The sequence below is a fragment of the Lampris incognitus genome, chromosome 19 (genome assembly GCF_029633865.1).
Source record: "Lampris incognitus isolate fLamInc1 chromosome 19, fLamInc1.hap2, whole genome shotgun sequence".
Taxonomy (NCBI): domain Eukaryota; kingdom Metazoa; phylum Chordata; class Actinopteri; order Lampriformes; family Lampridae; genus Lampris; species Lampris incognitus.
Genome location: NC_079229.1, coordinates 16326408 through 16343344, shown reverse-complemented (window position 1 = coordinate 16343344; position 16937 = coordinate 16326408). Strand labels below are relative to the sequence as shown.

The following is a 16937-nucleotide window of genomic DNA, read 5'->3' as shown; positions in this document are numbered from 1 at the left end:
AACACAAACGGGAGGTTGATCAGCTGCCCCCCTGGTGCGGCCATAACAACCTGGAGCTGAACATGCTCAAAACAGTGGAGATGGCAGTGGACTTCAGGAGGAGCCCCCCCCAACACTGCCCCCCCCACAATACTCAACAGCACGGTGTCTGCAGTGAACACCTACATATTTCTGGGTTCCACAATCTCCCAGGACCTAAGGTGGGCATCCAACATAGATACAATCATCAAAAAGACCCAGCAGAGGATGTACTTTCTCTACCAGCTCAAGAAATTCAACCTGCCTCAGGAACTGTTGTCTGTCTTCTGCACATCCATCACTCTCTGGTTTGGTTCAGCCACCAAACAGGACAGGGACATACTACAACAGACAGTTAGGTCTGCAGAGAAAATCATTGGTGCCAACCTGTCCTCCATTCAGGACTTATACACCTTCAGACTCAGAGAATGGGCAGGCAACATCACTGCAACCATCACACCCTGGTCACAACCTGTTCCAACTCCTCCCCTCCAACAGGCGCTACAGAGCACTGTACCCCAAAACAACCAGATATAGAAACAGTTTCTTTCCACAGGCTGTCCTTCAAATGAATACTTAACACTGTCAAATAAATCCCAACCATTTTGTATATACCAGTATGCTCTGTCATGTCCATCTGCCTCAGGCATGTATGTAGGTAACCTGCTAACATCTATTTCAACATCTCTGATATATTCTCTGCACCATTGCACTTTATCGCGTCTTATTTTGCCTGTATAAGTCAATCCCACAGTCCAAAGACATGTAGGTCAGGTGAATCAGAAATACTAAATTGTCCCTAGGTGTGAATGTGTGGTTGGGTCGGCCCTGTGATGGCCTGGCGGCCTGTCCAGGGTGTCTCCCCACCTGCCGCCCAGGGATTGCTGGGATAGGCTCCAGCATCCCCACGACCCTGTGTAAGATAAGTGGTTTGGATAATGGATGATTGGATGTATATAGTCAATCCTTGTGTATGTATCTGAAGGTTGTTGTGTTATAGTGTTGTTATTCTATGTTAAGTACGCTGTGAGAGTCACGAAACCGAGTCATTCTCTGTATATGTGCAAATCTACATGGCCAATAAACATGATTCTGATCCGGATGTTTCACACAGCTGGCTGTTAACCATTAACATCATGCTTTTATGTGCACATGCACGGGGGTAAATCCTAGCCTGACTATGTAAACCTGGGTTGACAGAGAAAGTTTGTTAACCACCCTTGTGATACCATTTAACTGTGATTGCCTTTATTTGGTTTTGTGAAGCTGAAACCTAATAAGGAACCCTGACTATGTTGAACATGTTGCACGACACAGGCCCCTGATCTGTATAATTGAAGTCTTTATTTACCTCTTTGTTTGTTTTTTGACTTGTAGCAACAAACGGAGGTAGTTCAGGAGCTGGAGTACCAGATCAGTCTTCTCAACACTGAGAAGCAGAGCCTCGCTGAGCAGATCAAGAAACTGCAGAGGTGTGTATCTACTATTGGTGTGTTTTTCTGCTTGCGAACACACCTGCAGCATGCAAGACTCAGGCTGGACAAGAGCATACTAAAGTCATGCTTCACGGTTAAATGTTATCTTTATCTTTATCATGGTCATCGCTGTTGTTATTGCCACAGGATGCTCTGTATGCATTCAGGGGTGTTACACCACCAGACTAATACAGAATGGCTTAGATTGTGAAGGAAAATGATGAAATTACACTTTAAGGAGACAAATTCCAATAAACAACGAAGTGAACTTGTTTAGAATGGATGTTTTTAATACTGTTAAGTGAATAAGTGCAATTTTAGCAGTGTAGTCTTCACTGGGACCAAAAAAACATATGCCATAGAACGATATTGGAAATTGCCCCAAGTAAAACCATGCGTAAAATTACAGGGGGAAATGCCACATTGGAACAAATATAGAGCCTGAAGGTACATTCTGCCTCCATCTGGAAAATATCTTCTGCTGCTCATATTGAAATTATGGCAAATGAAGAAGATTTTGTTTTCTTGTGCACATTCTAAAATAAATAATAGCCACAGGCTAAAATATCCTTTATTTATTTATTCATTTGGGGGGGGGGTTCCCCCTTTTTCTCCCCAATTGTACCCGCTGAATTACCTCACTCTTCTGAGCCATCCTGGTCGCTGCTCCACCCCCTCTGCCAATCCAGGGAGGGCTACAGACTACCACATGCCTCCTCCGATACATGTGGAGTCGCCAGCCGCTTCTTTTCAACTGACAGTGAGGAGTTTCGCCAGGGGGGACGTAGCGTGTGGGAGGATCACGCTATTCCCCCCTGAACAGGAGCCCCGACCATCCAGAGGAGGCGCTAGTGCAGCGACCAGGACACATTCCCACATCGGGCTTCCCACCCGCAGACACAGCCAATTGTGCCTGTAAGAATGCCCGCCCAAGCTGGAGGTAACATGGGGATTCGAACCAGCGATCCCCGTGTTGGTAGGCAATGGAATAGACCACTACACTACCCGGACGCCCCAAATATCTTTTATTTAACCAGGTAAAATATCCCATTGAGATTCAAAATCTCATTTACAAGGGAAACCTGGCCAAGATGGCAGCAATTTACAAAGTAGTTACAGACACAACTACATGTAACACATTATGTAAGAAACATGCAATTCATTGAAAAATAAAAGAGTCTGGAAAAAAGGCTAGAAGGCCAGTAGAAGTATCCTATTTTACACTTGCAACAATTCAATATTAATCCCCTTGTCCCTATGACGTGTATAAACACATCCACACGATGGCGCCACAGTTTTTTCATCTATAGCCAGACCCAAGCGGTCCTACTGGATCAGAATCAGCTTTATTGGCCAAGTGTACCTATGCACACAAGGAATTTGACTCCAGTTCATAGCAGCTTGTAGCACTTGCAGACTCACACAAAAAAGAAAACAAACAGCAACAAAAAAGAAGGGGAAAAATGTGATGTGTTTAAACGTGCTTATGCCCATGTGCCTTGGTCTCTTTAGGAATTGGAAATGTTTGATATTTGATTTTAAATCAGCATTTTGCCAAGACTTTTATGAATATGGGAATGTTTGGAGGAATACTGTTTTTGATATTGTCTGCTGGATGTATTTATCATGTACATGCGTGCGTGTGTGCGCGCGCGTGCACACACACACACACACACACACACACACACAGTTGCCTCTATGTACCCAGACCAGTGTTTATGTCCAAACAACCACCATGATCTAATTTCCGTGACAGCATTGTCTGTGCTCTCCTTGTTTTTGCTCTCTCAAGCAGGCGACCAGCACACATACACACAGCAAGCTCCCGTGCCTCACCCAAATCATGGTCCATATCCGGACCCAGCTCTGCACGCATACATGCACACATGCTCACTCGGCCCTTATTCTAACCAAGATTCCTATTTCTTACTCTACATAAACACTCACACACTTTCTTGTTTCTCTTTCTCATGATCCCTGGTAATGTAGTTGTGTTGCCATAGTTTATTTGTGGCCCATTTGGAGGTATTAGTGGCAGGTGTAGGGAAATGTTGGGGAGATTCCAGGACACTGGAATGTACTGTTGAGCCTTTATATGACGTTTTGTGGAGCCCAACTCAACAAAACATTGGTAAAGGGAAGTACCCACTAGGTAACCACAATGACATGCCTGCTCTCAAACGCTCAGTCCTGTACAGTCTAGATTATTTGTTAGTGAATACTGCTGCCTGAGAGATGGGTATGTCACTTCACAATGGCATGGCCCGATGTTCACTACTGCAACCATTTGTAGTGTATGTTCTTTGGGAATTGGTTACTATGTGAATGTCCCCCATGTTGCTCAGGGGATTGTTATACCATATCCCATTTATTGGTTAATATTGTTAGCCAACATTATTTTGTCATTACCTTTGAATTGGATATTTGTGTATTGACTTACTGCACTATGTGTCGGCCCTGTGATGGTCTGGCGGCCTGTCCAGGGGGTGTCCCCCGCCTGCCGCCCAATGACTGCTGGGATAGGCTCCAGCATCCCATGACCCCAATTGTGTTAAGTGGCTTGGATGGATGGACTTTCTGTACTTATAGTGAATAAATCCTGTATTTCTTAATGGCATCCCTCTTACTCTTTCACAGTGAGATTCAGACACTAAAGAGGACTGTTTCATCCTCACCTCCGGCCACTTTGGACCTGAGCTCGAAGGCTGCACTGACTCCTTCCTCCACTGAGGCTCTCTCTATGGTATGCTTTACATTACGCCATGAATTTTACTTAAGATTACTATAAAAAGATAAATGAAAAGACACAAAAGAATCCTTAGTGTTATCAGTTAATGTTGAAATCTATGATAACTGTACTGTCATTGTTAAGTGAATTACAGATAGCAACCAAAAACTTCCAAAAAACATGGGACTCTTTAGAGGAGTGTATTACACGGAATTGTTTGGAGTGGTTCATTGTGTTTTAATTATATTTTTGCTGTTTAGTGTTAATTAATCAGAAACTTCATTGAGGACACTTGACCTGTTGAAACTTAACTTAAAACGATCCCAAAAGCAGCCCCCAACAGACAACGGCCAGTACCTGGACATCCGAGGCGTTTCAGAGACTGAGAAGAATACAGAAAACCACTCCAATCAGAGTACATCGCAACCCCAGTCTCATGGCAAGCTAAACAGCAGGCCTACCGTCCAGTTTGACCAGCCCAACAGGTGAGAGGACAGTGGCACACATGTGTATACCAGCAGACTTAACAGAGCGGGGAAGTGGCCAAAATCACGAGTATACAAAGTCTATGGTCTTCAAGTCAGTATTTAGTCCAACTGTTGATAAATTGTTTTACCTACCTTGCTATTTTGTGGGGATTCTCTTTGCATGTAGATACATATGCATGCAAATACACTAATGGTACTGAGATGTGCTGGTATACAGCAGGTGACATAATTTGCACATGCTGGAAAAGAATAGCCATCCCTGTGATGCTGGTGTAGTAACTAAATGTTGCCACTAGAGAGTAGACAGTCTACATAGCCACTAACCTCACAGAAGTGTCCAAACACTATTCCAGCCATCCAGTTTATCCCAAAAAGTTTAAAGAATTACTAAATATGTGAACTCCTTAACATTAACAATTCTAACCGTTTTAATGTCAAGCAAACTGTGGACTAGATTGAAAAATAGAACATTGTCTAGCTTGTAATTGTAGGTTAAAGATTTTCATTGCAATGATGATGAAATGGGAGGTTGGCAGCTCAGGGTGGGAAGGCCCAGGCAATTCATTCAGTGGTCAGGGAATTCCACCAGGCTGTTGTGCAAGCAGTCGTTGAGTGGCATTAAAGTGATTTGTTTTTGTGCCCATTTTGTTTTGTGTCATCCCAGGAAGCTTTCCTCAGCCTTCCAGCAGGCCCTGCTGTCCTTCTGCAGAATGTCCTCAGACAGCCGCCTGGGAGCTGAGGTCAGTAAACCACCCTCACCCCATGTGTGCACAGACATACACTCCTGCTCGCATTTGTGCAAACGTATATCAATGGAAAAACCACTCACAGATGCCCTCGCCTACATGCCTCCCCTCGTACCTGTCTCTTAAAAACTGACTTGCAAATATGTACGTGAACATGCGCGAACAAACAGAAACATGTATGTATGTAAAAACACTTCGTTTCATCCAAGTAGAGCTTGTTTGTTTTAATTTTTTTCTCTCTCTCTGTCTGCTTTTCTCTACCAGGTGTCCCGCATAGCAGACAGTGAGGAGAGTGTGATGCTGATGCTGGGCCGCTGCCTCCCTCATATCGTCCCTAATGTACTCCTAGCTAAACGAGAGGTAAACCCTGTTTTCCCCTCCTCCTCCACATCCCACCCCTCCATCATCATCATCACCACCAGCTTCTTCTCCCTCTGGCCTATAGATACACTCGGAGCAAGGGGGGCCAGGTGGGGTGGTTAAAAAAGAATGACTTTTTTTAAAGATTTAAAGACCGTAATAGCAGGTTGCACTAGTCTTAAACTTGTAGCTTCCCATGCAAACAAGTGTCTTTTTAAGCAGAGAGTGAACTGGACAAAGTTTATGTGACTGATTTGTGTTGTGTAGCTACGCCATGTTGGGTTTTATATAGTATGTGTTATTAAATAGTATGTGACTTTTCCTGCTGCGAGCAGGTCGTACACAGAACACCAATTGAAAGAGACTTGTAGGGCTCCAAGCTTAGCTGGAAGCTATAAAAAGATTCACGACACGTGTGTATCTATAGTTTGGCAATTCTAGCGTCTCTCGACAAGGACATTTTTTTATTTTCATTTTTTTTCACCGGTGTCATCTCTCCTCCCTTTCCTCTCCTATTTTTCTCCCACTCCACTTTATTTCTACTTTTGCTCTCACTGGTTTCCTTTCTTTTCCTTCTCTTTTCTTCTCACTCATTCTCTCGCTCTCGTGCATGCATCTCTGCTCCTAGAGAATGGTTGCGCACCTGTGTCAGGTAAGTCTTTCACACAGTCATCTGCATGGTTCCCTGACCCGTTTTAAAGAATATATAACACAGCCCCGCTCCTATTGGCTACGACCAGTGTCACTCAGGCTCCCACCAGCCAGGAAAAGCTACATTTTAGAGATGATAGAATTTTGTCTTTTCAATTAAAAATTTTAATTTAGCTTTCATTGTCATGCTGTTCTGTAATCATAAAAGAGAAAATGGGTTCAACTTTTAATTCAAGTATCAGATAACATGCACAGTCAAGGCTTGAGCTGTGTGGTTTTAGCCTGTAGAATATGGGACATGTTTATTATTGGTTCATTGACCATGTGCATCCTCACGCAATCCTTATCTGACCAGTTCCCATCCCATTTTGCTCTCCTCATTGGCTGCCTCTTTAACCATAAGTGATCTCAAACTGGCTGAGGGTTTAGAATAATTTAAAAATAACCCTGTGACTTCTTGTTGCTTTTTTTGTGTACCAACCACTTTAACGATCTCTGGCATTGCTTGGATTTTATGCTTTAATACATTCAAAAGAAAGTTTGTAAAGCAATTATGTAACAGATTGTTCAGTGTTTTCCCAGTAACTTTATGAATGTAAATCAACTTTCTGTTAATATGGTGTGTGTGCCCTTCTGTAGAACAGGGAGCTCTTCAGTAGTCTCTGGAGAGAGTTAGGGAAGGGATGCATATGAGTTATTAACATGGAAGCGTTGAGAGGAAGAATGAGTAAACACCTGCACAGGTGTACTGTGTGAGCATCACTGGTTGCATGCAAGAGCGTGTGTACTTGTGTATGAGTGCATACATGTACCCTTTGCGGAAAATGCAAAGAAGAAGGTTGTGCAAAAAGTGTGGTAAAAAGCGATGAAAAGTAAAGGGGAAGAAAGAGTGGTTGAAAGTGGTAAATCAGGTCTTATTGGCTAGAAGTCTGGCTGCTTTGCATATCACCATGGTAACATTCTGTTGATTAGCCTTTAACAGTTATGGAGAACTTGGCCCCCCTCCAAAATCAAAGAAAAACAAACTGAAGAGGCGGGGGGGGGGATTACTGAAAGAGCAATAGAAGATTGAGATGCCGGCATTCCGCTTGAATTTCCTGGACTTTGTACTGCGTCCGTTGGGCTTTTCAGTCATGCGTGTATCACACACAAACGCTTACACTCCTGTCTTACAACTGGTATGTGGCCAGCCACCCTGTGCTTGGAGACACACCTTAAGTAGTTAAAATGTGACACCAGATCAAGAACAAAAGGTGTGTGACTTGAAATGAATGAACAACCAATTAAAACGGTAAAACTCTGCCTGCCACCTGCTAGTGTTATCACACATTATCAATCATTAGACATCACATTTTTCTTGAACGTGCCTCTCTATCCATCGGTGTGAATAATGCTCTCTACTGCCTATTTGTTGGGTGTCAATAGTTTGGTTTATTATAATTTGAGTCATGATAGTTTGATTTGATATGACATAATCTAAGAATTTGCAAAATCAGGAAATTCTCGTTTCTTGCATAAATCGATGTAAAGAGCTATATAAATAATAGAAGTATTTATTACAAAAGCTTTTCTTAATGGTTTTCCTGTACTTTTGGCAGTTTTGTCTCGTCTGTCTGTGAAAGAACGTGTCTTCTTGAGTGTGCACAGTTTCAAGGCACATGTTAAAACATTTAATGTAGAAGGTGTATATAGCCTTCTTTAAAAGTGGTAGCGCCATAAAAAGTGTAAATATGTCAGTTAACGATCCACTTCCCTTTTCCAGGTTAATTGTTGTGCTTAACGGCCCCTCTCACAAGACAAAGAATCTCATAGACATGTACTGTGTCAAAATTGTTTCAAGATAAGATTAGACATTTGAGATACAGCAACATGAAGGGCCCACTCGTGGACGATAACTAAGTTTAACATTTACACTAAAATATAAATGTGATTTTTTCTTTTTTTGACTTGAGAGGGGGGAAAGTTGGAGATTGCTTTAATCAGTTGGGGTCCTAGTGCTGAGAGTAGGACACAGGCAGGTGTCTGGGTGGTGTGGCGGTCTATTCCGTTGCCTACTAACACAGGGATCGCTGGTTCGAATCCCTGTGTTGCCTCCGGATTGGTCAGGCATCCATACAGACACAATTGACCTTTCGCAAAGTCCCGCCCCCCTTAGTTACTGTTGCTATGCCCGTCAAGCATTTCAGAACTATCCAGGAAGTAGCTGGGAAACACCAAAACATGAAGGAAGAAATCAGTGCATTGTGTGGGTAAAAGTAACAGTAATAATACGTTAGCTGTATTAGCTATCAATAATAGCTAGTAGCAAGCTTAGCTTGGAGCAGACAGGTATTTTTGTTGATTTTGGATGGATTAAGCTGGCCATGGGGTCCGCTATACTGCGAAATCTATTGCCGACATTGCGCTTCTTGCATTCTGGGTTTCGGGAAGGGAAAGAAAATTACACCCCCTCCAAACTTTTCAGATATCTAGTATCCGATTTGCAGATCCCATAGGCACACCGTTTCAGCATTTTGTTGTGTGTTTGAAAGCTTGACGGACCATTGCTAAGGTAGGATTGGACAAGCACCGTTCTGGGGCGGTACTTTGCGAAAGGTCAATTGGCCGTGTCTGTGGGTGGGAAGCCGGATTGTGGGTATGTGTCCTGGTCGCTGCACTAGCATCTCCTCTGGTCGGTCGGGGCACCTATCCGGGGGGGAAGGGGGAACTGTGGGGGAATAGCGTGACCCTCCCACACGCTACGTCCCCCTGGTAAAACTTCTCACTGTCAGGTGAAAAGAAGCGGCTGGCGACGCCACATGTATTGAAGGAGGCATGTGATGGTCTGTAGTCCTCCCTGGATCGGCAGAGGGGGTGGAGCAGCATAGTTCGCCGGATTCAATTGGAGAGAAAACGGGGAAAAATACCCCCCCCCCCCAAAAAAAGTATGACACCGGCTCAGGTATGACATGGCTTATTTCATTCTCATAATGTGAAAATTAAATTGGTTGTGTATTTGTAAACTACCACATGCCAAGTACCCCTGTTGTGATTCCTGTGATCACATTGTACCCTCTTTGTTTAACTTACCCAGGCTGGAGAAGAGGACATACTGTTAAGAAATGAGCAAATATTGCATTTAAGGGAGAGAGGAAACGGGCAGCGTTTAAGTCACAGCTGGGTTAAAGGAAAGCCAACTGAACTTGGCAATAGAAAAAACGATGGAATTTGCTTTGAGTTAAAAATGCAGGAACCCTTCCCTTCTCTTTGAAGCGTTGCAGAGTCAACTGCTGATCACCGTGGCCCTCTGGCATGGCGTCATGTTGTCCGCTGTACCTGGCCACAGTGTTTACCCGGCACCGGTCAGATCTTTCATTTGAGAAGAACGTTGTGCAGAAATCCTCACATCGGGAACAGAGGAATTCCCACAGGGACCAGAACAGGGTTGCTATGAATCCTAGCATCTTATGTGTGTGTCTCGTGTTTATTTGTTTATATTTTTTATCAGGCTATTACTGCTGAGCCTGCAGACGGTTTATTCAGAGGTCCAAGATTGATAGTGAGTAAACGCAGTGGTTGCATTGGTCTGAACAGAATTAATTTGCGAAGTGTCGGAGTGTTTTTTTTGCTCAGTGACCGAGTTCACCCGCTGTGAACAATTCATGTAGCAGCTGAAAGTCACTCAACCTTGTCACCGAGATCAAAGCACGCAAAAACGTTCCTTTTGGGTTTATGAGTGGCACAGCACCGGCTTGATGACCTTACCGAGCAATGAATGAGTGACTCGTGGCGATTTCTGGGTTTTGCTCCTCTATTTAACACTCGGCAGGAAAATATGATATCTCCCCGAGAAGAAGTACAGGGTTTGTTTGAAAAAAAGAAAACATATTTTTAACTTTGTGTGTGCTCTCTAATTTGGGTGTGTTTGGCGGGAATGCCGGGCTGACCACAGCTTGGCCATGGACGCTTTGTATCAAGGGCAGCCGAGCTTTCTCCTTGGCCACTGCAAGTCTCTGTGAACTCAGACTGAACTCTGTCTGAAACAGTTTTGTTTTAGTCAAGGAACTAAGATTAGGGATGCGTGTGTGTGTGTGTGTGTGTGCGTGCGTGCGTGCGTGCGTGCGCTTGTGTGTGTTTTACCATTTGTGAGTGCACTCACACATGAGTGTACGCGTGTGTGACTCAAAACCCAAACCAGTTGATGTATAATAAGCCTGACTAGGGAATACTAGGTGCTGCTGGCGGATTTTGCACGTCTCCTGCTGCCTTGATGATTCCTGTTTAGTTCAGTGGTGGTCCTGTTATTTGTTTGCTCTCCCATTTTTTTCATAAGCCTCCACCCTCCCTTCTCTTGCCCCTCCTCCATTGTGTGTGGTAACTATAACCTTAATCTTCTTATACATTCAAACAGATTCTCTCTCTCTGTCTCTGTCTCCCTCTCCCTCTCCCTCTCCCTCTCCCTCTCCCTCCCTCTCCCCTTTAGGAGTTGATTCCTCTCATCCTGTGCACGGCCTGTCTCCACCCAGAACCTAAAGAGAGAGACCAGCTCCTCCACATCCTCTTCAACCTTATCAAGCGACCAGACGATGAACAGAGGTATATTTGTGTTTTTCTACTCACTGAGCTGGCAGAGAAGAACGTCCCCCTCACTGACTTTACTGTTGTTAGGGTTTGTTTTGGAAGTGGTGTGACGGAGCGCAAAAGCCAGCAACTGTGTTTGCTCCTGGCCATATATATGAAACCAGGGGTCATAATGAAAAGTCGTCTGACCATGTACGTGTGTTGTGTGTGTCTCTGCATTTGTGCGTGCCCGTGTACATGGTCCACAGACAAATGATCTTGACAGGGTGTGTGGCGTTTGCAAGGCATGTGGGTCCCACCCGTGTTGAAGCCGAGCTTCTCCCTCAGTGTTGGGAACAGGTACCGTACAGATGCACAACTGATCCAAAATTAGTGTCAGGAAACACGATAGCTTGCCGCACTATAATTAGTTGCTTGCAATTTTGGTGATGTAGGGATTCAAGCTTGTTTTTACATTTGCCATATACCCTCATTGTTATTAATTCTGTGAGATTAAGAGGTAACTCTAACCACTTAAATTGTTACTTTGCAAATTTTATAATCTTGCTGTGCTCAGGACCTAAATAAGCACAAGTAATCATAGTACATGCCAGGATAAACTTGTCAGTTGGGGGTCAATAAATTTTGCCTTAATAAGCACACAGAGGATGATGTTTATTGGTTAATCTTATATGCTAAGCCTTTTATCTCTTAATATCTTTTTTTTTGTTGTTGCTTGGATTTGATTTGGCGAATGAAAAGGTACATATGCTAAACCTCCTAATTTAAAAAAACAAAAACAAAACTCGGATCTAGAATTTTTTTGCAAAAAAACTGCCGACTACCCTCTGCTATTTTATTGGACATATCATTTTAATACTTCTGAGTCATTGCTTCCACAGTGTCCCTGACATAAATTTGATAGGAGCTTGTTTTCAGTGCCACCTGGGTCATCTTATGCAACACATTTGTGATCAACAAAATCTGCTGCCATGGCAACAGCAGCTGCTTGTGGTCAGGAGGCTGAGAATGTATCCCCCAGAAAGACAAATAGCCGACTCCACAGGGTCAACTTGTTGATCACACCCGAGGCGTTATCTTCCTGCCACCGTGGCTGCCCTCTCTTCTTCCTCCCTCCTGCTTTCATTCAGTGTCCCTCCAAAACACTCTTCCCCTCGTTCTCTCTCTCTCTGTCTCCTGCTCTCTCACTCACTTTCAGATTAACCACAAGTATCCAGAGAGGAGATTGTTGGTGGCAGAGTCTTGTGGAGCCTTAGCACCATACCTGCCTGTAAGAACCTCATTTATACCTTTCCTGTGCTGTACATATATGTACAGAAGCACAAAACTGCATGGATGGAAAGTCATAAGTACTGTGTACAGCATGACTCTTCCTATTATTACTACTCACAAAAATGAACAAATATTCCAACATTAAATGTATGCTTGTGTGTGTCTCTGTGTGATAATATGGCTCATGTGTGGGTACATGCATATATTTGATTAAGACATTCATAGATATATGCACGCACCCACATTGTGTGTGCACACGTGATTTGTGTGTGTGTTGTGTTTGTGTCACTTGATATTCATGTTAATGTTGTCCCACTCGTACTTTTGTCAATCAGGGCCTGTCCATTGTTACAGAGAATATTTTAACATGGATATAATAGATTATTTTAAAGGAATCCTTCTGTCTGTCTGTCTTTCTGTAGAAAGAGATCCGTAGCTCCCTGGTCCTGTCCATGTTGCAGCAGATGCTGGCTGAAGACAAGGCAGACATGGTCAGAGAGGCTGTGGTCAAGAGTTTGGGTATCATCATGGGTTACATCGATGACCCTGACAAGTACTCCCAGGTGTGTGTGCATATGGATTTGTCGTATGTTTAAGAATGTCTTTAACAACATGTCATTTTTGATTTCTCATGTTTGCTGATGGTGAATGTGTTTCATGTTACTATTTTTTTATTTTTTTTTGGCTGTAGGTGTTTTAATTTTTTTTTGCTGTAGGTGTTTTAAATTATTAATTTGTTGGGTGGAGCAGCAGTACATCTACCATGTGGAGCTTTGAATAAGCGTATATTTGCATAGGCAAATGCTGCTGTTTTTGTGTGTAGAAGCACATATCTTCATACTTGTCTTTCCCGTGTGTGTTTGTTGGTGTTCCCTCCACCAGGGTTTTGAGCTGATGCTACTGTCCTTAGGGGATCCCTCAGAGCGGGTGGTCAGCGCCATCCACCAGGTCTTCATCCCTGCCTTTGCTGCCTGGACCACAGAGCTTGGCACCCTGCAAACTGCACTCATCCCTTCCCTACTGGCACGCATAGAGAAATTGCTTGTAGTAAGTGTGTCTGTGCAGTATATACAGTGCATCTGGAAAGTATTCACACCCTTAATTTTCCCCACATTTTGTTATGTTACAGCCTTTTTCCAAAATGGATTAAATCCCTTTTTTTTCCTCATCAATCTATATACAATACCCCATAATGACAAAGCGAAAAAGGTTTTGTAGAAATTTTTGCAAATTTATTAAAAATAAAAAACTGAAATATTGCATGTAACATAAGTATTCACACCGTTTACTCAGTACTTGGTTGAGGCACCCTTGGCAGCGATTACAGCCTCAAGTCTTCTTGGGTATGAAGCTACAAGCTTGGCACACCTATATTTGGGGTATTTCTCTCATTCTTCTCTGCACGTCCTCTCGAGCTCTGTAAGGTCAGATGGGGAGCATCACTGCACAGCTATTTTCAGGTCTTTCCAGAGATGTTCAATGGGGTTCAAGTCTGGGCTCTGGCTGGGCCACTCAAGGACATTCACAGACTTGTCCCGAAACCACTCCTTCGTTGTCTTGGCTGTGTGCTTAGGGTCGTTGTCATGTTGAAAGGTAAACCTTCGCCCCAGTCTGAGGCCCTGAGCACTCTGGAGCAGGTTTTCATCAAGGATCTCTCTGTACTAGGCTCCATTCATCTTTCCCTCGATCCTGACTAGTCTCCCAGTTCCTGGCACTGAAAAACATCCCCACAGCATGATGCTGCCACCACCATGCTTAACTGTAGGGATGGTATTAGCAAGGTGATGAGAGGTGCCTGGTTTCCTCCAGACGTGACGTTTGGCATTCAGGCCAAAGAGTTCAATCTTGGTTTCATCAGACCAGAGAATCTTGTTTCTCATGGTCTGAGAGTCCTTTAGGTGCTTTCTGGCAAACTCCAAGCGGGCTGTCATGTGCCTTTTACTGAGCAGAGGCTTCCGTCTGGCCACTCTACCATAAAGGCCTGATTGGTGGAGTGCTGCAGAGATGGTTGTCCTTCTGGAAGGTTCTCCCATCTCCACAGAGGAATGCTGGAGCTCTGTCAGAGTGACCGTTGGGTTCTTGGTCACCTCCCTGACCAAGGCCCTTCTCCCCCGATTGCTCAGTTTGGCTGGGCGGCCAGCTCTAGGAAGAGTCCTGGTGGATCCAAACTTCTTCCATTTACGAATGATGGAGACCACTGTGCTCTTCAGGACCTTCAAAGCTGTAAAAATCTTTTTGTACCCTTCCCCAGATCTGTGCCTCGATACAATCCTGTCTTGGAGGTCCACAGACAATTCCTTTGACTTCATGGCTTGGTTTCTGCTTTGACATGCACTGTCAACAGTCGGACCTTATATAGACAGGTGTGTGCCTTTCCAAATCATGTCCAATCAATTGAATTTACTACAGGTGGACTCCAATCAAGATGTAGAAACATCTCAAGAATGATCAGTGGAAACAGGATGAACCTGAGCTCAATTTTGAGTGTCATAGCAAAGGGTGTGAATACTTATGTACATGCAATATTTCAGTTTTTTATTTTTAATAAATTTGCAAAAATTTCTACAAAACCTTTTTCACTTTGTCATTGTGGGGTATTGTTTGTAGATTGATGAGAAAAAAGGGAATTTAATCCAATTTAGAATAAGGCTGTAACATAACAAAATGTGGGGAAAGTGAAGGGGTGTGAATACTTTCCGGATGCACTGTATGTGTACCTTTATCACCTGCCCACAGAGCAGGGCGCAACACACATAGTACTGCACTACTGAACCCTCTGCCTCTGTCTCTCCCACCATCCCTCTCTTATTTTCTGTAGCAGGGAGAACACGGTTTGGATGAACACAAGCTACATATGTTCCTGTCGGCTCTGCAGTCTCTCATCCCACCTTTGTTTGCACTGGTGTTGCAGAATGCACCCTTCACCAGCAGAGCTAAACTCCATGGAGACATACCCACTATTGAGGGTATGCTGAATGTAGACACACAAAGATGTGCGTGCACACACACACACACACACACACACACACACACACACACACACACACACACGCTTAAGGAATTGCTACTTTATCACCATTTCCAAACTGGAAGGGTATGTAACTGGGAGGTGGACCATCGGACATGGATGAACATGGGTCAACGGCAGAGCAAATGAGCAGATGCTATAAATGGTGGGAGTGGGGCTTTACTTAAGTTCAAGAAGTGGAAAGCCAAGTTCCTTTAGTTGACGGGGTTTACCCCTACTGGCTTCCCACCCCAGAACATCACCAATTATGTTCTCTGTAAGTGTGAAACACAGCATTGGGATGCTAGTGTATTAGTCTTCTGCGTCAGCCAAGCACCCGAAGTATAATATTTTAAGTACATCTTCTGTGTCTTTTGGCCACTCAGTGACACGGTTCCCCAGGCCTGCCTCTCCCCTCCAGGATGTCGCTACCATCATAGGCAGCAGGGAGATGCTGAGCGTCCTGCTTCTTCTCTACAACCACCAGCTAGAGCATGAAGGAACCACAGGCTGGGACAGCCTGCTATGGGTGGTCAACCAACTGTGAGAAACATTACTGATATTACCATAGATTCACCCTACAATGACAGTCAGATGAACAGTATTTCAACAAAGCAAACTCACACATATGGCTGTAAATTAAAAATAATCATGGGGTTTCAACACACAGGCAATTATAAACACTCATACGCATTAATAGATAATACACATGCAATTACACCATACATATGGAGATCACACTTTGTTTATCATATACGTGTAATGTAATCAATACACAGGTATTAAATGTTTTGGTGAATGTTAAATTCAAAGCATGAAATGTGATATTGCAAGCACTTATTTATGCTCTCTCTTACATGTACCGATTTCCCTTGTTTCTGCTCCGTCACTAGACTTCCCCAGCTGATAGAGATTGTGGGCCGCATCAATGTGTCCTCATCAACCTGCGTCCATGAGTTTTCCCGCTTCTTTTGGCGGTTCTGTCGCACCTTTGGCAAGATCTTCACTAACACTAAGGTAAGGCAGCTTATTTCAACAAGATTTCTAGAGTTGTACGTTTTAATTACGACACCATCCTTTGAGCTCCAAAAAATAAATTAGAAACATCTGCTCTATGTAGGTTCAATAGTATTGATGACGGTAATGGCTTGTATAGTTTGATACCAATCCTCTCCTCTTGTGCTTTCAGATTAAACCACAATTTCAAGAGATTCTGCGGCTTTCTGAAGAGAATGTTGGTGAGTGGATCTTAGACACACATGCACACACAAACACAAACACTCACTCAGTCACACACACACACAAATATATATATATATATATATACTCATAAACACAATCACAGAGTTGCCATAAACAAGCTATTTGGAGTTAGACATGGGTGTTTCCCTCTTGTCTCGTTCCTGACGCTTTTCTATAGTTAAAAGTGGCACTTGGTTTCAACCCACTGCCAAGTGATTTAGCTTTGATATTGTGGCCATTTTTTAAATATGTTTTGAGTAATATCGAAGCCAAGTTTTTCTCTTAATCTTGATCATTTGATGACATTACCATCTCTGTTCAGACTCTTGTTTGTTCTGCCTTTGATTTATCATATGCCATATCATTCACAAATGAGTTGTTAAATACAAA

The 16937-nt window shown here is 43.5% G+C and overlaps 1 protein-coding gene across 2 annotated transcripts in view; it reads left to right on the top strand.

The window, feature by feature from the left end:
• relch (RAB11 binding and LisH domain, coiled-coil and HEAT repeat containing) overlaps window positions 1–16937 on the top strand; it is a 67181-nt gene that overhangs the window by 27239 nt on the left and 23005 nt on the right. The window contains exons 7-21 of one of the 2 annotated variants that reach the window (XM_056299170.1): window positions 1396–1490; window positions 4131–4236; window positions 4555–4706; window positions 5374–5449; window positions 5720–5815; window positions 6444–6467; window positions 10929–11041; window positions 11275–11365; window positions 12225–12296; window positions 12721–12861; window positions 13181–13345; window positions 15117–15264; window positions 15692–15848; window positions 16199–16322; window positions 16495–16543. In XM_056299170.1, the coding sequence (XP_056155145.1) occupies window positions 1396–1490; window positions 4131–4236; window positions 4555–4706; window positions 5374–5449; window positions 5720–5815; window positions 6444–6467; window positions 10929–11041; window positions 11275–11365; window positions 12225–12296; window positions 12721–12861; window positions 13181–13345; window positions 15117–15264; window positions 15692–15848; window positions 16199–16322; window positions 16495–16543 (1609 nt within the window). The remainder of the gene's footprint in view (window positions 1–1395; window positions 1491–4130; window positions 4237–4554; window positions 4707–5373; window positions 5450–5719; window positions 5816–6443; window positions 6468–10928; window positions 11042–11274; window positions 11366–12224; window positions 12297–12720; window positions 12862–13180; window positions 13346–15116; window positions 15265–15691; window positions 15849–16198; window positions 16323–16494; window positions 16544–16937) is intronic. The other variant, XM_056299171.1, reaches the window with a different exon arrangement.